At 36.5% G+C, this 24,857-nt stretch overlaps 3 protein-coding genes across 3 annotated transcripts; 1 reads left to right on the forward strand and 2 right to left on the reverse strand.

Moving 5' to 3' along the window:
* Window positions 1-322: 322 nt before the first annotated feature.
* Window positions 323-3,825, reverse strand: LOC140786307 (inositol-3-phosphate synthase 1-like). The gene is made up of 10 exons (XM_073134630.1): window positions 3,565-3,825; window positions 3,401-3,469; window positions 3,186-3,321; window positions 2,361-2,608; window positions 1,985-2,211; window positions 1,782-1,897; window positions 1,490-1,666; window positions 1,212-1,400; window positions 1,054-1,116; window positions 323-708 (listed from the first exon to the last, which is right to left on the reverse strand). The coding sequence occupies exons 1-10, from the start codon at window positions 3,750-3,752 to the stop codon at window positions 589-591; spliced, it is 1,533 nt and encodes a 510-aa protein (XP_072990731.1). The 5' UTR covers window positions 3,753-3,825; the 3' UTR covers window positions 323-588.
* Window positions 3,826-9,475: 5,650 nt separating this feature from the next.
* Window positions 9,476-13,854, forward strand: LOC140787508 (low affinity sulfate transporter 3). Its single transcript, XM_073136463.1, has 12 exons — window positions 9,476-10,034; window positions 10,125-10,173; window positions 10,284-10,491; window positions 10,576-10,750; window positions 11,032-11,097; window positions 11,186-11,416; window positions 11,534-11,660; window positions 12,269-12,555; window positions 12,813-13,006; window positions 13,136-13,224; window positions 13,299-13,375; window positions 13,478-13,854. The coding sequence occupies exons 1-12, from the start codon at window positions 9,735-9,737 to the stop codon at window positions 13,628-13,630; spliced, it is 1,956 nt and encodes a 651-aa protein (XP_072992564.1). The 5' UTR covers window positions 9,476-9,734; the 3' UTR covers window positions 13,631-13,854.
* A 4,598-nt stretch (window positions 13,855-18,452) lies between these two features.
* Window positions 18,453-23,431, reverse strand: LOC140787367 (uncharacterized). The gene is made up of 7 exons (XM_073136259.1): window positions 23,118-23,431; window positions 22,857-22,942; window positions 20,785-20,931; window positions 20,575-20,683; window positions 20,044-20,167; window positions 19,398-19,671; window positions 18,453-18,772 (listed from the first exon to the last, which is right to left on the reverse strand). Exons 1-7 carry the CDS (start codon window positions 23,239-23,241, stop codon window positions 18,671-18,673), a joined length of 966 nt encoding a protein of 321 aa, XP_072992360.1. The 5' UTR covers window positions 23,242-23,431; the 3' UTR covers window positions 18,453-18,670.
* Between the last annotated feature and the right edge of the window lie 1,426 nt (window positions 23,432-24,857).

Genomic DNA, 24,857 nt, shown 5'->3' on the forward strand with positions numbered 1-24,857 from the left:
CAGATTCACATACATTTCCCAGAAATTTTGCCGTTCTTCTGGATATTGAAGACCATAGAAACAAGAAAGTGCATATTAGATAAGAAAAGAAGCATAACAAAATATCTAAATGCATTTTCTCCTTTTCCACTTTAGAAAAAGAATTAAAACATTGGCCTTGCAGATAAACTTCCTGTTCTTTCTCCCTCTTTGATATAGCAATCTCAATCCAGATGAGATGAAATTCCACCTCCGCTCTTCTATTGCTATTCTGACTTGGAGAGCTGAAGCATAATATGGCATTCAAGAATTGAGATAATGATATATAAAAGACCGAGGTTGATTTTAGATTAACTATTGCAGGATTTGAGTTTATTCCTTGAGTTAAGACCAGAATTCAAGTCACTACATACCAAACCAAAGTTGAAACTTAGAAGTGAACACAGTTAACAACAAAAAAAAGAAGAAAAGAAAAAGATAGAGATAAGGATTACAAGATGCACAACAAAAAGTAACAGAGACCCTAAAAGACAAGTCATAACAGGAGAGAGTTATGATCCACCTCTTCGCTGGCCCCTCCAGTACTTTTGTTGTCGTCCTCTGGTAGATTCACTTGTATTCAAGGATCATGTTGTTCTCAGGGCTAAGACCAATGCAAGCCCTTAGGATGTTCTCCAGCATGGCCCTTTGCTTGGAAAGTGCATTTACCACAGGTGTGCCTGGAGGTACCTATTTTACCACCACATTTTTCAACAAGCTAATCATTAGCTATACCACTAAAAATCAGAGGCAATGGCATATTTTACAAGTAGCATTAACATTAACTAGAGAAATGAAGAGAATTATAGAAATAGTAATTTGTTGAGTAATTTGAATTCAGTGAAATGCATTCTATTCCATTGAAATAGTGCAAACTCTAGAAAATGGATGAATTTAGAATATCATAACTTATAGTAGAACTTGTAAACATTCACTGATGTATATAGTTAATAGAACTCTATTCATTAGAATAAATCCTAATTATTATCATGAAGAAAATAATCAACTGCATAAACATAAGTATCTTTCACTTACAAGTGGAGCTTTGGTGAGGTAGCTCAAGATAGTAGCAACTGGATGGAAGGAGTGGAACTTATCCTACACAATCAAATAAGAAATATTATCATCTCTTCTTCCACACTCTTCGCATAGACAAAATAGGAAGACTAGTAATATATATCTTCCTTCCGTACCTCGCCTTCAGCTTTTAACTGAATCCTAGTGCTGAGTTCAGCCAGCAGCACCAAGTCTAGTATGATGGGTGCCGCCAGAAGGGAGTCCTCGCAAGTGTTGTGAAGTACGATTGTGTTCTTACCGCCCATGAATATCTCCGATGTGTATTCATCCATAGCCCTCTTGCTGTCTCCGACATAAGGCACATACTGAACAAAGTGAGGTATCAGTGTTTGTACAAGTCTCAGTGAATTATACTGATGAAGTACAGTACCAAGTTTCCAAATATGCTTCCTACCTTGATAACAATGACATGGTCTGGATGCTCTCCAGGTTCAAAGAGGATGCCATTGCTGGAGACCATGTCATCCACCACATTGCTCTTTGAGATCTCCTTTGACCGGAAAGTTTGCGGTGCAGAGAGGTTCATGCCATCATTGTTCCCTAAGTGGTTGTAGCTAACAATAGATGTTGGCTAAAAGCAAACAGAAAAACAAAAAGTTTCCATATTCGCTTTACTTTAGATATTTCAGTGTCCTTTTGCATTATGGAAGAAACTATCTAAGTTGAGATCATTAAAGCTTGCATACCTTGATACCAGCCCCAACAAGAAAGTCTACCAAGACTGACTTCATCTTTGTCTGACCACTCTTGAAGTCATCTCCTCCGATAAGACTGTTCCTCATAATAGCCAGATCAATGAGACCTACAATCTCAGGAAAAAAAGAGTTTGTAGCAACTCAGGGCTGTCCCCAAAATTTTGAAACCATAAGTTGGGTATTACATGCCATACCAGGAACAAAGGTATTTTGTGGGCTCCCATTGATGAAAGGAACGTTCTCAAGGATGCAAGCGAGCGCATACAAGGTTGACGGAGAAATCTCAGCCTCGTTCTTCTCCAAAGAAGCTAACAGATTATCCATTGTGTCATTAAGCCCGACGATGACATCGCTATACCTCTCAGTGTTTGCTGTCCATAGTACAACCACCTTGTCCACATTGTTCTTCTCCTTGAACTCCCTATCTCATGAGAGATTCCACAAGCACATATCTTTAAGTCCTCAGAAACTAGAAGCAATGTGTACTCTAGCAATGTATAGCTCCTTTGTTAAGTTACATTCTATAATTAAGGTTATAAATGAGCTAATTTTGTCATTGAATATTAATACCTTATGTCTTTGATGATTTGTTGAACTTGTTCCTTCTTGGTCCCCTTTATGACATTGTTAGCACGCGTGCTTTGGTTCGCTGCGATGAAATCAGGATCGTAGATTCCTGGTAGAGGGACCATGGATTCCATGTAGGGTCTAAGCTGCTTCTGAAGGTCTATGTCTAAGACTCTGGCTCTTGCCATGGAGTCAGCCAGATTCATGCTACTTATATCCCACCCCCCAAAGATTATATCATCTGGGTTCACCTGAAATCAAACAACCAACCACTCATAGTAACTAACTATAACAATTAAAAAAGAAACTAGTAAAAGAAAACAAAATCTATAAACATAATAACCTCTCATAAATCTCATTTCTCTAGGACCTTTCTCCACTCCTCTTTTCTAGTTTGTGGTGTAGCTTCACTCGTCTGTTTTAGATTAATTTTGACTAAGAGACAACCAAAATCAAAGTTTTCACTTTTTCTCCTCTCATATTTAAGTCTCTAGACTACATTCAAGTCTAGAAGAAAACAGAAAGTTCTTATCTGAGAGTAATGTGATTTAAGACTAGATCCTTACTAACTGATAAAAAAAAGAGAGTCCAAAAGATGTAAAATTACAATTAGCAGTTAGCACCCTCCATTTTGCTTCTATAATATTTTACACACAATATGATCAATACATCTACTTCTCATACTCTATTTCACCTTATTCAATTAAACACAGGAATATTGCTTAGATCCAACGGTAAACCCTAAAATACCCTCCTCTTCACAATGGGCCAAAATGCAAGTTGTCAAATATAAATATTTCATCGAAAAAAATAGACAAATATAATTACCATTGGAAGAAGGCTCTTGAAAGGGGCATAGATCTCCTCCCCATTGAAGCTCCCAATCCTTATAGTTGAGGCTTGCGTCAGTGACCCAAAATAATTGGCTCGTTGCACCTTCTCCTTCGTAACCCAAGAGATCCCCCTAATCATAACCTTTCTTTTAGAAAAAAAAAAACAAAAGAGAGAGAGAGAGAAATTACAAAATAAAATGTAGAACTTACTCTCGATTAGCAATGACAGCAGCTGTGAGAGTGGAACCGTTGTTCCCGCCCCACCCCACAAGCATCACCCTACCAAGAAGAAAGGGTTTACAAAGTAAATGTATAAATATAAGAACAAGAGGGAGTAAACTGTAAACGAAGATGGAGGGATCTATCTAATGTACCCGAGCTTGGGGACGCGGGTGTCAGTCTTGAAGTCGTATCGGACGGTGGTGGGTTTGACGATCCAGTGCGAGGATCCATCGCGGCTCTCGTGTACCAACTCCGTCGTCTCGTACCGGTACACCGACTCGATCACCTCCTCCCCGTACCTCACATTGGGGCTCTCCACCTTGAACTTCTCTATAAACATCCTTCTTCCCTCTTCCTTCCCGACCCTCTCTCTCTCTCTCTCCCAAAATCGTAGAAGATGAGTCTCTCTCTCCTTGGGCTCCACGCCTACAGGCCCGGAGGCAACTATTTATAGCTAGTTTCCTCAAGGAAAAAGTCATCTTAGCCCTCATAAGTTTCTTATTTGCGTATGCATCCATCTAAGTTCTTTATTGGGATAATTACACCAGGAGGTCCAGGACTCTCTCGACTATTGTCAATTATCCCTTCTATTTTAACATATATATATATATCCATTAAAATCTATAGCTTTTCTTTTATAATTACGAGTTAAAATCTCAGTAATTAAACAAAGGAGAAGACTACGTTAAGGATCATAACATTTCTATTTTATAGTTAAATTAAAAAAAAATCAACGAATAATTCCAATAATTATCCATACAAAGAGAGCAATTTTAAAGGGTATTAAGTATTTTAGACGGATGTCCAATCCAGTTACTCTACAAGTTCTAATCAACTTAAAAAACTTTAGAAAGGTAGGTGGCATCAATAGAAGATCTTAGAGGGGTTTATATGCAAAATAAAAATCCAAAAAAATGCCCAAGAGGATCTAATCCTTATCTATCCGTATAATTATAACATAAAAAAGTATCTCATTGGTATGGTAGTGGTGCATAGTCTATTAATTATTAATCTTAGATTCCATCATTTAAATTACGAGTAATATTTTGGGCACCTCAGAGTATCTTCTCAAATGCAGCGGATTAACTTGGATTATTACGTGGCCTGGAGCTAAAAAATTCGTGAAGCATGTGAATTATTTTGTACATATGCGATCTTAGTTGCTTATTATCTCACTATAAAAATAATATTAGCAGGAGACGAAGATGGGAGATACCTCACTTACACTTACATGTGACTCTTAACAAATTGCCATCCAGGATTCTCCTTTAAATTAATTATTACAGAGAATTACAATTAACACCCTATGTAATGATTATTTTATAATTAAAATTTAACAAATGCCCAGTGGAATGAAATAAATAAAAAAAGGTAAAATATTTTGTCCATTTCAAATGATATATTTTTCATATTACTTAAATTATTCTTACCCCACTCGTCTAATATGACCATTGAGATTAAACAACAATATTTTTTAGATCCATTAATCTTGTTTAGATATGATTTTCATATTTTAGAAACTTGATTTGATTTTTTTTTTTTGGTTAGAAAAGTTAAAATATTGTTTTAATATTTTGAGATTCATGGCCTATTTAATTTGTTGGAATAAGAAAAAAAAATTAGAATTAAGATAAAATGAGAATTTTTTTTAATTTTAATTTCTTGTTGGGATAAAAATACCATTTGATTGTGATAGTTAAAATAAAGAATAAAAATAATTAAATTGATCTTATTATCTTTTATAGTTTAACATAAATAGATATTTATTTATTTATTTATTGGAGAACAATAATAAATAGATTTAATATTAAATATAAATTTTAATTTTACATATTCTATACTATCTTCTCATGATTAGTCTTACAATTTTAGGCTAGGAAATAATTTTATTCAATTCATCGTAATTTATCCAATATAAATACCATCACAAATAGCATTATATATACGGATATCACATATTAAAATATTTGTTTACTATAAGATATTTTAATATATCACGAAGTATATCATATTCACGTTGGCGGATTTAGTACTAGAGAAGACAAATTAGTGATTTGCGTTTTAGAATAAATAGGTGAGATATTTCCAAAATTTTATCCCAACTAAAAACTGAGATAAAATCAACTTACAATATTTTTATTCCAAAAAATTGTCGCATATTTAGTTAAAATAGCATAAAGATGATTTATTCCGAATAACTTCCATTCTTCCTAACTGCATCTTATGTCTTAAAAAAAAGGGGAAGAAGTACAAGATGTCCTAAAACAACTTTATCGTTCTTTCACTTTTGTTAATTATTATATCTCTTGAACTTTGGATTAAAAAATTAACATAACACATCCAATATATATCTACATTCTTTATATTATAAAAATTTCAAAGTATTTATTCCCACTTATCTGCCTCTGCTCTAGCAGAGCTTTGCTAGGATTTGGGGCTTTTGGGCCAATCTCTTCTCCTCTTTTCTCGTCTTCGTCGGCAATCTCTCTCCCTTCTCCCTTGCTCTAGCCTTCGCTCCTTTCTCTTCTCTTCCTCTCAATTTCATCATCATTTTCATCTCTCTAAGATACTTTTCTTTTTCGACAACAATGGTGATTTCCTTGTTATCGTGGTCCTCGTCTCCTTATCTTTAAGACATACTCATTTTTCATCCTAATCCCCTAGCCTTGGTTTCCTCTGTGTTTTGTCATCGCCCACAGACCTCTGTCAACCACTGCTTCCTCCTCACCACCATTTACTCCGTTATCCACCATTGTCGTTCACCACAACGAAGTCCGCAATCGTCCACTACATCGTACTCCTTATCATAAGTCATAGCGAAAGTGAGCCTGCTAGCTATTGGTAGGCCGGCCCAATGAGGGAGAGCTAAGCCAAAAAATATGAGGGCTAAGTCTTTAAAGATGGATATTATCCACCAGGCTGTACCACCTCCAGCTCAGTTGGGTCTTTCTTGTTTTCTTTGTTTAGTTTTATTTTACGCTTTCTAGAGGATCCTTTCTAGCTACATCGCTTCAAGATCCATAACAATCATGATGAAGCTTTAGTTAACTGGCATATTATTCTTGAGCTATTTGGGTGCTGTTCCACTTAGATTTTGTATGTCTTTTGGGCTTAATGCTTGCCTTTTTTTTGTGTTGATAGTGGGTTTGGTTTTCCCCAATTCTCTTGGATGTCATGTTTGTAACACGAACAAAATTATAGAATTACAAGGGTTTTTATAAAAAAGAAAAAAAAAAGAATTCCCTCTAAGTTTTGTAAGAGAATTGTTATAGTCCATTAAATAATATCATATTTCAACTTGATCGATCCCCAATTAACTCCAATATTAATAATTAATAAATACTTAAATTTGAATACTATTATACAACATAAGTCTCGTTATTGATGGGTGTTAGACTCTACACATTGTGTGTTACTACTTAGCAGCCAAAAATGAACTTCAAGTCTTTATCATTCATTTATCCGACCAAGTTACTCCCATAGAAGACAACGTCATTTTTAGTATCAGATTTTGCTTGCCTCAATTAAGATTAAGATTAAATTCATGGTTTAGCCTACGAGTTTGTAAAGAATCAGGGGTTAATCTTGTTAAAATTCATGGTTGAGCTTTCATTGGCCCTTTTATGATTCCATGTTAATCTTGAAATTAAAATTAATATACCCTTTTTTGTTGCCTATTTATATGTAAACCCTCTTATTTATTTTTACATGACACATTGACTTTCTTAATTATCATGTGATTATTTAAGAGTAGGATAATCGTTTAATCATTGTGAGAGGGGAGATGACGAGAGATATTACATAGTTGGGGGGGGTCAAATTATTAGATAAGAGTGTCACTCAGCTACCAGTTTAGGAGTTTAGTTATAATTAAACCTCTAATACAAAGGTCAAAATGGTTAAAAAAAGAACAGCGGACCACTAAAATAGACACAAAAATGATACCAAAAGAACAAGACATTGTTCGGCGAGATCGCACAAAGGCAGTGGGCAAGGTGGTCACACTACGGGTGCAGGTGGTGGTTCCCAAAACCCAGTCACATCACTTCAAACATACACTATATCAAGTATCAACCGTACCATTTCTCTGGCCAACTCAATATAAAAAAATAAAAAAAAAACATGAGAAAGATTATAGTCATGTGAGTTAATATAAGTTATTATAATATATAATATTAATTTTTTATCTTATAGTTTAGAATTTTGAATTAATTAGTTAGCTAATATAATATATAGATGGTTCTTCTGCCTTCTTATTCATCATTTGTCTATGGATGATATTTTCTTCGGTATGTATAGTCTAGTTGTATTTGACATGTACCTAGGGGTTGTAAACGAGCCGAGTCCGAGCGAGTTGGCTCTAGCTTAGGCTCGGCTCGAAATTACTTTCAAGCCTCATAATTTTGCTCAGGCTCGGCTCAACTCAACTCTAGCCAAGCTCAAGCTAAGCCTAACCGAGCTCGAGCTAAGCCTAACCGAGCCCGAGCAACTCGGGCTCGATTAGAGAATGAAGCGGCGGCGGCGTGGGCGGTGGCGGCATGGATCGGTGGCTTGCCGAAGGAGTCGGAGACAAATGGAGGAGGAGGAGGAGGCTGACAAAGAGGAGGGTGTGGCTTGCCGATGGAGGCCGACGGAGAGGGAGGAGGTAGTGGCGCGTGAGATGAGGTTATGAGTGGTGATCGGGTGGATGAGGGTGAGGGTGAGGGGGTGAGAGTGAGGGTGAAGGTGAGGGTGGGGTGGGTGAGGGAATTAAGGATGGGGAAGGTGACGTGATGGGCTGGGTGAAGTGATGGGTGAGGGTGGAGTAAGTGAGGATGATGAATATTGAATGGGTTGCAGGTGAGAATGGGTTAGTGAGGGACACGTGACAATATTTCTTTATGTTACGTGTCCTTAGTTATAGCTAGTCAGGCTATCGAGCCTATCGAGCCGAGCCTGAGCGAGCCGGCTCCGGCTCAAGCTTGGCTCAATATTAATTTCGAGCCTGTTACGACGCCTCGAGCTCGGCTCAGCTCTGACTAAGCCGAGCCGGACTCGAGCTTGGGCCACTCGTCAAGCATGACAGCCCTACATGGGGTTCACAAAAAATATAAAATAAAACAAAAGAAAAGTGTAGATAGAATCATTAAAAGATTAAAAAAAACAAAATATATACATCTTGATCTTAAAATAGAAACATAGAATTGGAAAAGCTGCTGACAAACATAAAAAGCTTGGGGATTCATGAGAACCACAACTAATGGCAACCTAAATTATGTCCCCCACCATGCACCCAATTTTTATATATTTAATTTTTCCATCCATCTCTTAAGTTCGTGTTCTTCTACAATTGCAAGTGATTCTCGCGATAGATCAAACGAACTCATCCAATAATATGAAGACAACTCATAAGTAAGTGGACAAGTAGGGAGACTTTAGATAAAGGAAGAAGACTTCTTTTTTAAGATGTATCCTTTCTGGGGCTCCACCAAAAAATATTTCCACAATAGGTGGCTGGAGGCGATCTAGAATATATACGCAGTAGCTGGGAACATTTCAGAAAGGTCCAAATTCCGTCCACATTCAAGGCACCTACTGTTTGACATTTGCTACAGGCCAGTAGTGGAGAGCTTTCCTTTGAGACACCTACAGAAGTACTCAATGCTAAGATACTGCTAAAGGCTAGAATACAGTGATACGAATAAAGTTGCTCTAGCTCTAATATCATGTTAACTAGCTGACCGATATCGGTAAGAGACCATTGATAAGAACTTGTCTAACAATCAATATAATAATTTGGCATACCAGTTATATCATCTATTTGGAGTTCTCATTGTTGTATTATAAGTTATGGAATTTCCTTTGCAGTAGAAATGCACAGGATTTGATTGGCATCACAGCAGGAACAGTTGGTTCACTATCAGAAAAGTGATTCTATAACATCTTTTGTCTAGAAGATGCTCTCATTAAAATTAAGAAATAAATGGTTAGTGGCATTCAACTATGCTAACTAGTGAAGCATTACTATCATCCAGTCAACTTTATCAGTAGAGGAGACCACACACCACAGAGTCCATTACATACAGAGTATCATTGTCCAAACCTCCACATGTGAATTCTATAAAGCTTTCCATATTCCTTGAGTAGAGATTGTGTGTTCAAGGTCCATGCTATCCCAGCACACACCTCTATCTTTCACACTTCAACTCTGCAAGTCTTTATGCCAGTCTCAACCATGATAGTCTGCCATGGTCAACTCACAAGCAAGATTCTTTGTCCAAAGGCCAACTGCTTTTAACAAGCAAAGGGGACATTGAGAGTTTACCCAAACACTTCAAGATCAATGGAGTCCTTTGTAGTCGATTCCATCTCTGTTGCAAAGAGTGCTGATGAGGAATCAAGAAGCATTATAAACATTCCTGTGCTGAATACCCCAGAGCCTCCTACCCTGTGGGAAGAGCTCTCTGGGTCAATCAAAGAGGCGGTTCTTCCGCAAGGAAGCCGGTTCTCATTTCTCTCATGGATTCTATCAGCAATTTATGGCTTGTTTCCAGTCCTTCGATGGGGAAGGAGCTACAGTTTCAAGTCCTTCAGGAGTGACTTGATGGCTGGTTTAACTCTTGCAAGCCTTGGCATCCCACAAGTAATTCTCTTTGCTGAATGTACATCTGAACTGCTAAAAGCTACATGATTTGGCATGGCATGGCATTAAATCTATTTGATCTCCTTGCAGAGTATTGGATATGCTTCTTTAGCTAAACTTGATCCCCAGTATGGTCTCTGTAAGTTGTCAGCTGCATTGGCTTCTCTCCCTTCTTGAGGTCCTTGTACTCCTGGCATGGAGGGACTCTTTTTTCCTTTTCTGTTCTGACTACTAACTGTTTTCTAATAGATACAAGTATTGTGCCACCTCTTATCTATGCTGTAATGGGGACTTCAAGAGATATAGCTATTGGCCCAGTGGCTGTTGTATCTCTGCTTCTGTCCTCCATGGTTCAGAAAGTAGTAGATCCAGCAGTTGATCCTATTGCCTATAGAAAAGTGATGTTCACTGCAACATTTTTCGCTGGCCTCTTCCAAATTTCCTTTGGACTCTTCAGGTGATTCTTGCGATCCCCATCGTCGATTGAAATCGCATGTTAGTACAGAAGTGAGCTTATTCTGTTTCATCTGCTCATTCTCAGACTGGGTTTTCTTGTGGACTTTCTCTCGCACGCTGCCATCGTTGGGTTCATGGGAGGAGCAGCAATTGTGATAGGACTGCAACAGCTGAAAGGACTACTTGGGATATCTCACTTCACAAACAATACTGATGTTGTTTCTGTCGTCAAGGCAGTTTGGGCTGCAGTTCATCAACCTGTAAGTTTTTTTTCACAAGCAACTCTTGTAAGTTACATGAGACGATGTAGCAAAATATGAGAACCAGGCCAGTCATTGATATTATAGCTAGTGTGACTACATTACGAGAATTGACCTTGTTCTATCCGTAACCAACTTACTTAAAGCATTTTCATGGTTCATCCTTTCTAATACCGTTGTTCATGTCAATTGCTCATATATATATATATATATATATATTTATTTATTTATTTATTTTTATCCTTGACTTAAAAAGTATTTCTATGGCTTATTGATGACAGTGGAACCCTGATAATTTTGTCATTGGATGCTCATTCCTCATATTCATTCTGATGACAAGATTCATAGTAAGAATACAAATGCCAACCTACTTTCTTTTACATGTGAATATTTAAAACTATGTAGGCTAATGCAATCAAAACATTCTACTCTTAGGCTAGGAGGAAGAAGAAGCTCTTCTGGTTGACTGCCATTTCTCCTCTGCTCTGTGTTGTTCTGTCAACCCTTCTGGTCTTTGTTACAAGAGCTGATAGACATGGTGTCAAGATTATACAGCATGTCAATGGAGGACTAAATCCAAGTTCAGCAAAAGACTTACAGCTGAGAGGACCATACGTAGGCAAGTGTGCAAAGATCGGTCTCATCGCTGCGGTCATTGCTCTCACGGTCGGTATCTGTCTCTGAGAACTATGGTTATCTCCAGCAACTATATCTTTGAGAACATTTATCCATATGCATCATTCACTACCCTTGATAACAAAACTGCTAAAACATGCATAACAGGAGGCTATCTCTGTTGGAAGATCCTTTGCCTCAGTAAAAGGCTATCAGATCGACGGCAACAAGGAAATGATGGCTATGGGCGTCATGAACGTCGCTGGATCTTTATCTTCTTGTTATGTCGCGACAGGTCAGCACAGTGTTCAGTAAATCAAAGAAAACAACAGAAGCTCAAGGAGAATTTTGTCAAATTAGAACATATAATATTCTTGTTAAGATGCCTTATATAATTGCCAATGCCAATATCATGCACTTGGACAAATAGTAGAAGCAAAAGATGGAAACAGTAGTCCAATCCTTGTGAAGTAAACCCCGTACTCCTAAGTTTGTAGAGAATATGATAGAATTTGACATTAGTTTTCATCAGACAGGAAGAATGAGGTCAATATATATAACTGTGAAATCTATCAAATAGAAGTTATTGTAGGTTGAGCATACATTTTTTTTTTTTTTTTTTGCATGAATATCTCATATAACTTTGGATACAATCCATAATTATCCTGTGAAGCAGGTACTCCATTAATTTACTGTGCCTTCACGTATCCTTTCGAAATAGTATGCCTTTGCAAACTCTGTTGAGTAATTTTATGTAAGGATGCATCAAACAAAATGACAAATTAGTATTGCTGATAGTCAAATCAAACAAAGTGAGATCTGATTCTATTCTTTTCAGCTTCAGAAATGTACTATTAGCATATTGAAAGCACAATTAACACCTGCTATTGTAAAAATCCACAGGCTCTTTCTCTCGAACAGCGGTAAACTTCAGTGCAGGGTGCAAAACAACAGTCTCCAATATCGTCATGGCCATCACAGTGATAATAGCCTTACAGTTTCTTGCAAGGCTCTTATACTACACCCCTGTGGCCATACTTGCATCAATTATACTTTCTGCCCTCCCTGGACTAATCGACATAAAAGAAGCTTCCAACATATGGGAAGTTGACAAGATGGACTTCCTCACTTGCATAGGAGCATTCTTCGGCGTGCTATTTGGCTCAGTGGAAATTGGTCTCTTGGTTGCGGTATGATGCTTGGAAAATATATAACTTCCTTGATTGATATATCAATTGTTCTGCGTATATATCTGAGACCAGTTTAGCTATACATCTCATGTTGATGCCACTTGCTTAGATCATGATCAAACCAAGTGGACTAATTCGTCCCACTTAAACAGCATTGGACATATCATAATATATAATCATCTAAAATTCACAGCACAATCTAAAAAAGTAGCTATATATATATATATATCTTTTATAAACTTTCACCACTCTTGCAGATAACCATCTCTTTTGCCAAGATTATTGTACGATCGATCCGCCCTCATATAGAAATGCTCGGGAGAATGCAAGGGACGAACGTGTTCTGCAGCGTCAGACAGTATCCAGTGGCTTCCCAGACACCAGGCATACTGCTACTCCGCATCGACTCATCCTTTCTGTGCTTCATGAATGCCAATTTCATAAGAGAAAGGTACAAGTAGTCTAAAGTGTAATCTTGGTGAATTCACTAGATTCATTATTCTGATTATGTCTAATATGACTCTTGTGGACCTTCCTGAATAGCAAGATCTAAGCAAGCATAGTGATGCTCTTAACTCAGGATCATTCAATGGGTGGCAACGGAAGAAGGTGACGCAACTAAGAAGATGGTCAGAGCAAGAATCCAATCGGTCATTATCGACATGTCAAGTAATTGACGACTCTCATCACAGCATTTCTTGCTAAACAGATTAACCATCTCTGATCAATGGATTTTGCTGCAGATGTGATGAATATCGATACTTCAGGAATCGCAGCAGTAAAAGAAATACACAAGGAACTGGCGTTACTTAGCATACAGGTGAGCCAAACAGCTAGTCTATTAAGAAACTGAGAAACAACACTATCTAAACAACATCTAGCTATACCAGCTGAAAACTCTTTCTGAAAAATATGGTTGCAGCTAGCAATAGCAAATCCTGGATGGCAGGTGATTCACAAGATGAAGTTGGCCCGCCTTATCGACAGGATTGGAGGAGCATGGATTTTCCTGACAGTGGGAGAAGCTGTCGAAGCATGTCTGGGTGCCAAGAAGAACAATGGCTACGACTGTTGAATGAATGAATCTGTCTTGTCACTTTTTCTGTCCTTTTAAGTACGACCACCCACCTTAAAGAAGTGCTTTGTGACGTGCACTTAGTAAGAGAATAAGGGTGCCAACCACTAGGATATAGCTCTATTAACAATCATCAAGTCAATCATCAGTTTGAAATTGCCTAGCTTTCTGCTATTGTATCAGAGAAGTGTGGAATATTTAATGCCTTTTAACAGGAGCAACTGGTGTATTATGGATAACTTCATCTTCTTTGGATGTATCAAAATAACAAAAAAGTTACCTCAAAAATACTAATTGAAATAATAATATATGCCACAAACAAACTTAGGATTAGAACACTGTACTTTCATCTCATTCTTTCGGTATATATCTATATATATAGAAAATGTGAAATTAGACCGTCTATTATCTATACCATGAACAAAAGAAAGTTAACAAGACATAATATATTTATCTATCATATAAGCTCTTTATATAGCTATCTATCTATCTATCGTTTGATAGAGTCGACTCCTTGTAGGTATAATACCCATTGCAAAGCTCAGGGAACGCAGTTGTACTCTCGTCTTCGTCTTCGTTCTCATCACCCTTGATCATCTTCTCATCATTCTGCATTCCTGGTGTATATACCGATTTCCCCTTAATATTCATATTGTTGATCTCATCATCCGTGCTGCTATCGCCTTCGAACGACTCCGATGATGGCACCGACGATGTAGAATGGAAGTCTGACATTACTGAAGAAGACGACGACGACGATGATGATGATGATGATGATGAGGCATCTTGCTTCGTTACAGAATGTACCACAGCCGTCATCTCCTTCTCGTCATACATTTTCTCATGTCTAGAATTTTGCACAAATACTAGTGAGTTCTCATCGGCTGACACGAATCGGAGTGTACGTTTCCCGTCCTCTCGACTCGCCTTAAAGTAGCCATGCTGCCTGAGCCGGACCTCCTTCATCACCACTCGACCGTCGTGGTCGCAGAATTTGGTCAACGTCCACGGCATGTAACTCCTCATCTGCTCCGTCCTAGCGAGCATCGGTATCGGCGGCGGGAAGAGCCTAACCAGACGCTTGCCGTACGTTCCGATGCAAGCCCTCTCCACATCAAAATCATATTCATCCTCGTAGGTTGTTGTTGAGTCGTCGGCCGGAGGCGGTAAATTGCACCGTTGCAGACAACGCTTTGGATCATCGTCAACGGTTAGAATTTTAAGTCCATGAAGCTCAAACTTAAAGTTGTGGCATCGACATCTTTCGGAAACTTGCGCAGATGCACTTATTGCATCTCTCTTCTTCTTCGTCTTCCAAGACAGAAGACCAGACAGCATAATAACAATTCTATATATAGATATATATGCGTATATATATACAAGTGTGCCGAAAAGAGCCTCCTGAAAGGTACAACAGGACTTGTGATGATATTGAAAACATGAGGAGACTATAATAAGAGGCGATCTCGTCCGTCCGATCATTTGAACGGACGGGATTCACCCGATATCTCGAAATTGAGCCTTCTATAGATTGGACGGCTGCTATCATGTCAGGAAAAATCGAATCCCAGGAAGGCACCCAGATGATCTCACCTGCTGACGTAGCGATCTTACTTACGATGGGTCCCACCGAACTTAATATACTACCCTTTATGCGGAAGTTCGTCGATGTCGATGTCATAGCGAAACTATCAGAAATTTTGGATTTTAAATCCGAAAATCAAATTATTGTATTTTTATTCTCTCTTTATGTAGATTTTGATAGAATTTTTCTATAGATATCTAAGATATCCATTTTAAACACCGTTTTACTTTTTAGCACCTCCAAAACGTCGTCTATAATCTACCTAATACGAGAAAGAAAAAAAAAAAAAACCTAAATCATATGAAAATTATTTGGGACTGGATTTAAGCATCTCTTTAGTAATAATTATAATAATAATAACCAACAAATAAGTTGTAGAATAATATATCAATCAGATAGAGGATGGAAGAAACTTTTCGTGTATGTATATATATATATATATATATACATAAATCCCCATTAGTTAAATTATTTAAGAGGATTTTTAGCAAAATAAATAGGAGAAGGAAATTAGCATTGCTATATTTACCTCTATAAAAGATTTCTTCTTCCTCCTCTCGCTCTCTCGGAAGTTGTGGAACTGTGGGGGCTGGGAGTGCGAGGGGGGCCACCACCGGAAGAGGGGTATTTATGGGAGAAGGAAACTTCTAGTGGAGGGTCATTCTGGGAGTAAATGGAGGGGGAGAGGGGTAGAATGGGATTATTTATGGGGGTTACCACTAACATGCAATGGTGGCACGTGGTTAAGGCAAGGGGGGGCATTTTGGGCAATGGACGGCGCGTGGAGGAGATATTTGTCATTTTCCACTATAATTCTTTCTTCTTCTTCTTCGCCAAAGGATCCAAAAAATATATACCTCACCTTTTGCTTCACTCTTTTTGGAGCTTTTTGATATCATTAAATGTGGTTATGCCAAAGAGTTTGTTATGATTAATAATTAGTTAGACGGCGCTTCTAAAATTTACCGTTTTTATATTTTAATTTTAAGTTGGGTTACTAGGGTTAATTCTTTTCGATAGTAATTTTTCATAAGTTTAAATCTCACGCATATAGTGTTTATGAACCTATGTCATGAGTTAGAAGACTCAATCACTTTCTGAAGAAAAAAAATTCATAATAAGTCATGAATCTCTGTTATGAGCTGGAGAATTACTCGTAGATCTTCATTAATTTAGAGTCACTTAAGAATTAGGGTTGATATTGAATATAAATGACTATCTACCTCAATAAATGCTAGGGTTGGTAGTGGTAGGATAAATTAACTTCTTTTAACCCTTCCAGGTACTGTTAAAGGGTTGAGGGGAAACTCTTTTATTGAGTGCTCATTCTAAAGAATTTTGAGTGAGATAAAAGCTTGTGTTAGTAATCTTTAAGTTAAGCCATTTTATTTTTCTTTAAATATGAAACTCTTTTTTAAGTCATACGGCAAATCTTAACGTGTTTGATTTAAAAAATACTTTTCTAGCTAGCAATTTTTTTAAAAAAATTTAAATATCATCAAATTTAAGAAAGTATTTTTTTATTATATATTTAACTAGGATAAAACTATCTAGAATTTCCATTATAGGAAAAGGGCTTTTTTTTTCATTCATACTCTATATTATGTATATTTTAGTTTAGACCCTCTCTTTTCATTACTGATGTATTTCTTTTCCATTAAATCATTGAATCTTACACCCTACAACATCCAAGCTTAAAATCCAAGCTATACATCAGATATATAAACTCTTAATAGGAAAGACTTGAATGAGCAGCACTTACAGCATATGAAAGTTATAGCCCTTTCATCTACTTTATAGGAAATTGATATTAATGCAGAATCCATTATTAATGGAGCAACCATGTCATTTTACCCTTACTCCTATACATTTGAACAAACTTGAAAGCAACTATGAGATATATATTATAGTCCAATTCTTGGACAACATAGGTTTCTCAGTTTATCCGATTAAACTCACATAGTTGAAGGGGTTCATATTGTATGAATATTTTTGGATTCAAATCAATGAGAGCAAACACAAGCAATGTGGTGTTAATCATGATCCTTAATCATGAAAGCCAGAAGAAAAGGAAAAAAAAAAGATGCTTTGGAATTAATTTGGCAAAACCTCACACCTATACATGTCTCTCATTAGTAAGCAAATACTTACAGTGTGTGAGAGAATTTATTTAGTGTAACACTACTACTATTCTATTCAAGCAGAAAAGAATCCATCAACTGCAGCCAAAGCAAAGGAGCTCTTGGGCTCCAAAGCCCTGCTTGCCAACGCCATCTCTGTAACTCCAAACTCCTTCATGGAAGAAAGCTGCTCACCAACCGCCTCCTTAAGATGTGAGAGAGTAGAGGAAGCCAAGTAATCGAAGCCCACCACTTGTTTGAGCCCATCTCCCTTCTCCAAATTCCTACTCCTCTCGAACTCTTCCACCACCAGTAGAGCTATGTCTGCCATTAGAGTCTCTTCGCCAGGAACAGAGGATAGACTTTAGAAGAAGTAAATCGAATTGATTGTTTATGTGAAATGAAATGAAGCCCAAGCTTTAGATATATGTATATATATATATATATATATATAATTTCTTGGTTGCTTTGGTGTCGGTGCTTTAGAGTTTAGAGTGGATAAGGATGACAGGTTTGTGGGGGTATTTGTTTAGATATCGTACAAGAATCTTATCTCTTGTCCATAGTTTTGGGGCTCCTTGGAAGGCATTGTTATGGGCTTTGCTGGTTTTGGGGGAGGTAAAAGGTGGCTGTTTCTTTTTACCATCTGCCGAGCCATTTTAATATTTTATTATTCATATATAATGATTATATCTCGTTTAGAATTTTTATTATGATTACAGAAGATTAATGGAATTATTTCTAACAAATTAAAATTAACACATGTATGTCAATGACTAAGAAACCCTTCTTTTAAAAAGAGCATATGCTCGTTTCTTAATCTAAGTTATTAGTAAAATTAAGATTTAATTGACGAAAACGCATTTTTAGAAAAAGCTCAATAAATTCAGTGGCAACTATAATGTTTTATAAATCTAATGCCAATTATATTAGTGTAAAAACTTTCAGTTGCTATTATGTAAAGATCCCTAATTTTTTTAAGACAAGCGCTTGGTGTACCTTAGAATATAACCAGAAGCCTTATTGGTAACCAGAACTCCTCTATAGTTAGCATTCTTAAACAATTATAAGAGCAGAAGATTGGCTTCTCGCAGATGTAAGAAATAAGAGGGATCACTTCTCAAAGGTAAAATGGTGCTTTACTCAATAAACCCTTTTTCTTTCAATGGAACATTGAGTTGTCATCATCATTCTATGTGATATGAGGTATCTCCAATTACAATATACAAAAGACCATCTTAATAAAATCAGGAACAGAAGAGGGGATTGTGAATCTCGATGCTTTTTCTCATATATTCCGTACCTTGAAGTTCTGAACTTGTAAAAAGATTCAGGTTATAGAAGTCCAAGTGACTTCAGCTGCTGAACATGCTCAGTTGGAAGGGGCGGTGGACACCAATCTGATTCCTCACCATCAACATCCTCCACAACATACTCCTGCAGAATATTAAACTTCCATCAGTTCAGGTTGAGAGATTACATCTAAAAGAATTTATCATCCTAAAGTTTTGATTAACCAAAGGAAAAATTTCAGTTCACATCCTACCCATTAGCAATATTACTATTCGCGACCTATCTATTCACTAATTAGAAATCAAGGCATATGTTATCAAAATTTCTACCAGAAAACACCATGCAATTAGTCTCCTAGATAGACTATAAAAATAGGCTTTGATTTAATTGATAACATAGATGGTTACCATAATGCCTTTAGCCTACGATGATGAAGTAAAGAATATAGGATTCAACCCTAATCTAAAACCTATTATCGAACCTAGAATGATTTGCCTCACTGTCAGAACCTGCTGAGCCGGATCAATCGTCTTTTATTTGAAAAAAGTCAAAAACAACTCGGAAAAACAGCTCTATTTGTAAGTAGCAAATGTGCAAATATGTGAAGTTTAATATATTTAAATGTAAAGTTGAAATGGAATTCTTCATGGAATAGATTTCGAAGATAAAGGCACTAGGCAACAGCAGTAGCATATTGGGATTTTCAATTCAAACAAGCAGTTCAGAAAGAGGCAATTTACATCAACTTACAGAAAAGGCTGAAACTTACTTTAGTTAGCATCCGTTTAGCAAGTATGTGATAATGCCGCTGCCAAATCCTTTGGCCAACCATTGTCGCCACAAGAACACTATAGAATATGCCAATAACTGTAAATAACCCTAGCACAATCAATCCCATGATAAACAACAAGGGAAGCCCAGCTTCACCAGCTCCTCCTAAGCAACCGCCACATTCACCTGCTGTACTTGCACAACCTTCAAAACATGTGGTACAGTCCGTCCACATGCAGAGTGTGCCAGGTAAATGGCAGTCTGCGCACATCCTATAACAACATAAAGGGAGTTTCAGCACACAGGAACCACCGTAATCAAGGCATAGTGATAAAAAGTTAACAAAACCCTAAGGCAGCTGTATATCTGAAGCAAGAGGTTCTAGCCTTGCAGAGTTGCATCGGTGTGTTGGAATTAAGAAATAGATAAGTAGATCTACTTCATCAATGTTTCTACAAGGACTAGGTACAAATATTAATCGAAAGGCTCTGGTAGCGTTTTTTGAATCTTGAGACATATTTTACGGAAAAAATATGTCAAATATTTCCACAAAATTTCACAAATAATTGCCAGTCTAGGCCTATAAAGATATTTCCACAATGCACATGCAACACAAAGTAAAAACAAATTGACTCAGTCCATACCCTGGCTGACAGCAACAAAGACATAATTCCCGGCATGGCTGAGCCAAATCATTCCGTACTCGTCGATCATAACAAGTTATAAAGCATCCAGACAACCCAAGTAGCGCAAAAAACAGTAGTGCCCCTACAATTGACAAAAGTAATTATGTATAAGTCAGTCTGAAAGTTAAAGACATTTCCACTATAATTTGGAAAATGGAAAGTACATGACCAAAATGCAATTGCATCAAGAGCCAAATAATATGTTACAATAAAATATTGTAAGCTGGACACTGTTATCTTTCACAAACAGTGTAGGGTGTAAGCCACATCAAGTCTTCAAACACAGTTGTAAATAATGCACTGTAATAATCTCTCCTTACTGAATGGAAATGAGTAGAACCTAAGGCTAATTATAATAAAAGTTCCAGTACTTAATAGTTAGATCCTTAAAACTTCAAAGAAGTAATGTAATATAACCTGGAGAAGCAGTCATAATTGAACCGTAGCTTAAAAGAAACAACCAACTGGTCTCTGTGATTTGAAAATTACCACATATGTAGTAGAAACTAACTTCGCTGTCAAAACCCCAGGCCAACCGTAACCATGATTGCTGATGGCTATCAATTAAGCAAACCACATATGCCAATGAAGAAATTACCTGAGCATGTGGACATAATTCCCATAACGGGTATCAGAACGAATACTAACGACTAACAAAACCAGAGAAAGTATAATGGAAAGCAATCTTCACAAACTTACGAGTTGAACTACAGCAAAGATGAAGAGTATGTCTCTAGTAACAAAGAAACGGAATTTTAAAGTTCTCCATTTCCTGTCAGCATGAATATGAACCCTCAAGTAGTAAGGAGCCTTGCAGGTTGTGCAATGGGCAAATGCAAACCCTTCCTAGAAAGAGTCAATCAGAAGGATCTTAGCTGATGTTAAAGATAATATCATAATATTGTATAAAAAAAAGCAAATAAAAGATATAAAAGCAATTACACATTTACAACAATTGTCCAAATGGCTAGTAAAAAAAGGATCAAAAGAATGCTTGAGTAAACATAGCAGACATTCTCATCCTCAGAAATTCATCCTTTTTATTACTCATTTCCAGTTTCCTTTTATCTCAAAATCCGAAAAGATCTCACATTTCTTTTCCAAGTATAAAGCACATGTTCCTTATTTTTTCCATAATTGCAGTCTTCTCATAACACAGTTGACACTGACATAATTACCGAGAAATAATTGTTTTGAAATATGCTTCCTACATCAAAATTTTGTAGCATCAGATTTATGTACTCAAAGCAACACAATTTTCAAGCATAAAGACCAACTTTGTTCAACCAAAATACTACAGCAGCTTTTGAATGCTAAAGAACATCACAAGGAAAGCCTGCTCAATAAGAAGTTCATTATGGAGTTGAGAGAAACAAGGAACATGATTATATATTTTGTAGTTCTTCAGTTCAACTTGATAGATATCCTTAACCTTTTGGTATACATGGTATGACTGTTGAGAATCTTGATTCATGGGTTTGAAGTGTGAGGGAACATAGACTAGGTAATTATAGACCATGAAAGCAATGTGAAATATACATTCATTGCTTGCGTGGATTGTCATGCCCATCGGCATGGTTGGCACGGATCGATATGTATTGTGTCAATGAATTATTGGTAGTGATATGGGGAGATGGGGAGAGTATCTTGATATTCCCTCGTGACCACATTTGACGACGCATGCCCACTAGAGATTGAGCATATCTCACTTTAAACAAAACGAACTAAGAGTACCTTTCATCTCCTTGATACCTCTTTGCATTGTGGTGCTTGATCTATACAAATTATACTTCAAATTATAGAAATCCAAGGAAAATTTTGATTTTATTGAAGTTATTTGCCCCAATTTAGAAGATTCGAGAAAAAATTGAGAAGAGTGATGAGATTAGAATTTAACTACATATGTTACACTAATATCTAGTGTTGAACGACTTTACATTAACCTTTAAAATCTATCTTAAGGCCCTAAAAATGTTTAAATATTATTTTTCTGATATATCAAGACCAACTCAGTACGGCACGCGCCAATAATACATATTGTGCCGAGCCAAGGTCAGCATGTCTCGTGCTTTTAGCTCGGCAATTCTTAATTGCTTGTGCAGAAAATCTTTACCGTATGAATTATACGTGTCATAGTTTTTCTAATCAATATCGTAAGTTTCATTTTATAGGATAGTTTTCCCCTACATAATGTTACTATTCAACAATAGCAAGCAAACTGTTTTAAAAATAATTCACAACAGATATTGAGTTCATCTTACTTCCTCTATTTGAATTAAGCTTATTTATGTGCCCCTTTAGTCTTCCCTGACCCATTCTGGTAAATGCCAAGTACACTGCGTAAAGAACTATTGAACTTCCAACAATTTTGAATTAAGCTTATTTTGCTCCACATCTCTATATGTTGTAAGTTAACTCACCAATAAAAAAGAAAATATTAAAGCCTCATTTCCACTTTGTGTCCTCATTTCATAACGTGTCCTTTATGCTCTTCCATTAAACGCATCGAATCCTCCCATATATTTCCTTCATATGTTTGCAGACCTATATTACCATGAACTCTAGAAACACTCTGTATATACTTTATGTAGAGCTCAATTTTGGATCAAAACTAAATTTCAACATTTATGCATGAAAGCCAACCAGTCTTAGATACTATCACCATAACCTATGCAAGTTATCTCCAGAAAAATAGTCATGAAAACTAGCAGAAACACAAACTTAATTGTGATAATAAACAACTTAGAAAGAATAAGCACAATCTGACTTACCCTTACAGCTCGCCAGTGATCAAGGCATTCGCGGTGCACATACTTCGAAGTCCCCTTGCACTTGCAAGGTGCTATGAAATCCCTACCTGAAATCATATTTCAAGATCTCACCACCTCTACAATCCAAAACGAGAAAAGCAAAGAACTTCCACAAAAGGAACACAATAATTCATCCCCAGACAGCGAATCCAGTGAGAGGAAGCCCTAATTGAAGCAAGTAAAGCGATCGATATCGTAAACAAAGAAGGGCTAAGAAATCACCATCGGTTTCGAGGCAGATCCGGCACTGAAATTGGTCCCCTGGGCCGGCTTCGAGGTCGATCTCCCCGCAGTCCGACACCAACGCCGGCGGCATTAGAGGGGAAGAACTCAAGGAATCCGCCATTGGAGATTAAAACTAAGCGAGATTATATATAAAAGAGGTATTGATCTCAACGAGGAGAAGAGAGATAAAAGTATCCATGAATTGAAACTCTAAAAAAATATCTCTCTCTTTCTCTCTCTCTCCCCTCCTCCCCCTCTACTCTCTCTAGAATTTGGGAAAGCGGAAGAAGGGAAGAGAGAAAGACGACGGTTGCGAGTAGACGAGCGAGCGGATAATTATTCTCATGCGGGAGAATCGTGAAACGTCGGATTGCAGGAATGAACGGCGGATAAATAGGTCGCATGTAGAAATTATGAGATCATATCCACTAGTAATTAAAGCTCTTAATACTAATTAGATTCCGATCTCTACGCAGTATTTCTAGCAGACGTATTTAATTTGAGACTTAGTGCTGACTCGCTCAATTTATAATTAACTATTTACAGTTTGTTTAAGGGTTTTTTATTTTTATTAATTTTCAACTTGAGTCTTAATTATTTAATAGAAAATAAATTAAGAAAATTTTATAAAAACTAGAGTAAGAATAGTTTTTATCTAAATTAGATATCTCGTAAATATTATTTATATCTTAGATTTCTTATGTGAACATAAGGATGTAGTAAAGATAAAAGGAAACTTAATATGAGAATAATTCGTATGCGTAGAATTTTTTTAAATGACGTAAATAAAACTATAACTATAACAACCCATAATATCTATCTCTTAAAAAATAATTAAAACATTTCATGGGCATGACGTGCTCTTGTCCATGCAACAGTGGGCTCTGGTGTCTCCCCCCCCCTCCCTTCTTCTCTTCGTGTTTCTCTTCGTCTTCAGTTCATCATTTTCTTCTTCTTCTATCTTCTTCTTCCTCTGGTGCTATAGCAAGGTTTTTCTATTTTTTTCCTATTTTATTTCCTTAGTTAATTTAAATTAGATTAATTGTGATTATTTAAATATGAATATATACTAAACATATTTAGTACAATTATTAATTACTTATAATTGTTAATATTTACAAATAAATATATCTATAACTTATATGCTGTTATCAGATTAATACTTATAATTTATTAATTATAATCAAACTCATATATGTTTCTATACATGCTCATATTTATATAATTTCAACATCTAACATATATTGTTATATATAATGAAATAGTAAGCTTACCTATTTATTTTAGATGATTTAATAATGACTATTTGCATACTATTAATTATTAGTTGAACAAGAGTTAGAATGACAAAATAATTATAATTAAATTTTATATTATAATAGTATTTAATAGATACATATAATCTATCAAGCACGAAATTTTATTAATAGGATAGTTGATGGAAAATGTGATGATACCCGACAAGTGAAGTTAATCACTAATAATGTGATCATATGACCTGCGTTCTAAATTAATAGTTTATATGTGCAACAGACATTCGGATATACACCATTTGCTAGGGTATGTGTAGTAAAAGTTACCCTCATGTGATTTTTATTAGCTAGACGGGTACCCAGTCTGAATGGATATTGATATACCTCTAGTATATAACATGGTATAATTATGACTGAGATATCCTTAGCAGATAATGAGATATGCTATGAGCCTTTGACGAGATTGTGATACTAGGTACTGAGT

Source organism: Typha latifolia, chromosome 4, assembly GCF_019914945.1.
Source record: "Typha latifolia isolate L0001 chromosome 4, TyphaL0001v2, whole genome shotgun sequence".
NCBI lineage: Eukaryota > Viridiplantae > Streptophyta > Magnoliopsida > Poales > Typhaceae > Typha > Typha latifolia.

What these genes read in the sequence shown, in the direction of transcription:
- LOC140786307 (XM_073134630.1), bottom strand. Translation starts at nt 3,752, where the DNA reads ATGTTTATAGAGAAGTTCAAGGTGGAGAGCCCCAATGTGAGGTACGGG. An exon ending in ACCATGTCATTGTTATCAAG is followed by an intron (nt 1,401 to 1,489) that starts GTAGGAAGCATA and finishes CACTTTGTTCAG; the next exon opens with TATGTGCCTTATGTCGGAGA. An exon ending in AGTTAAAAGCTGAAGGCGAG is followed by an intron (nt 1,117 to 1,211) that starts GTACGGAAGGAA and finishes TTGATTGTGTAG; the next exon opens with GATAAGTTCCACTCCTTCCA.
- LOC140787508 (XM_073136463.1), top strand. Translation starts at nt 9,735, where the DNA reads ATGGAGTCCTTTGTAGTCGATTCCATCTCTGTTGCAAAGAGTGCTGAT. An exon ending in TTCTTGTTATGTCGCGACAG is followed by an intron (nt 11,661 to 12,268) that starts GTCAGCACAGTG and finishes AAAAATCCACAG; the next exon opens with GCTCTTTCTCTCGAACAGCG. An exon ending in AAATTGGTCTCTTGGTTGCG is followed by an intron (nt 12,556 to 12,812) that starts GTATGATGCTTG and finishes CCACTCTTGCAG; the next exon opens with ATAACCATCTCTTTTGCCAA.
- LOC140787367 (XM_073136259.1), bottom strand. Translation starts at nt 23,241, where the DNA reads ATGGCGGATTCCTTGAGTTCTTCCCCTCTAATGCCGCCGGCGTTGGTG. An exon ending in TAGTTTCTACTACATATGTG is followed by an intron (nt 20,168 to 20,574) that starts GTAATTTTCAAA and finishes TGTCAATTGTAG; the next exon opens with GGGCACTACTGTTTTTTGCG. An exon ending in CTTTGTTGCTGTCAGCCAGG is followed by an intron (nt 19,672 to 20,043) that starts GTATGGACTGAG and finishes ATGTTGTTATAG; the next exon opens with GATGTGCGCAGACTGCCATT.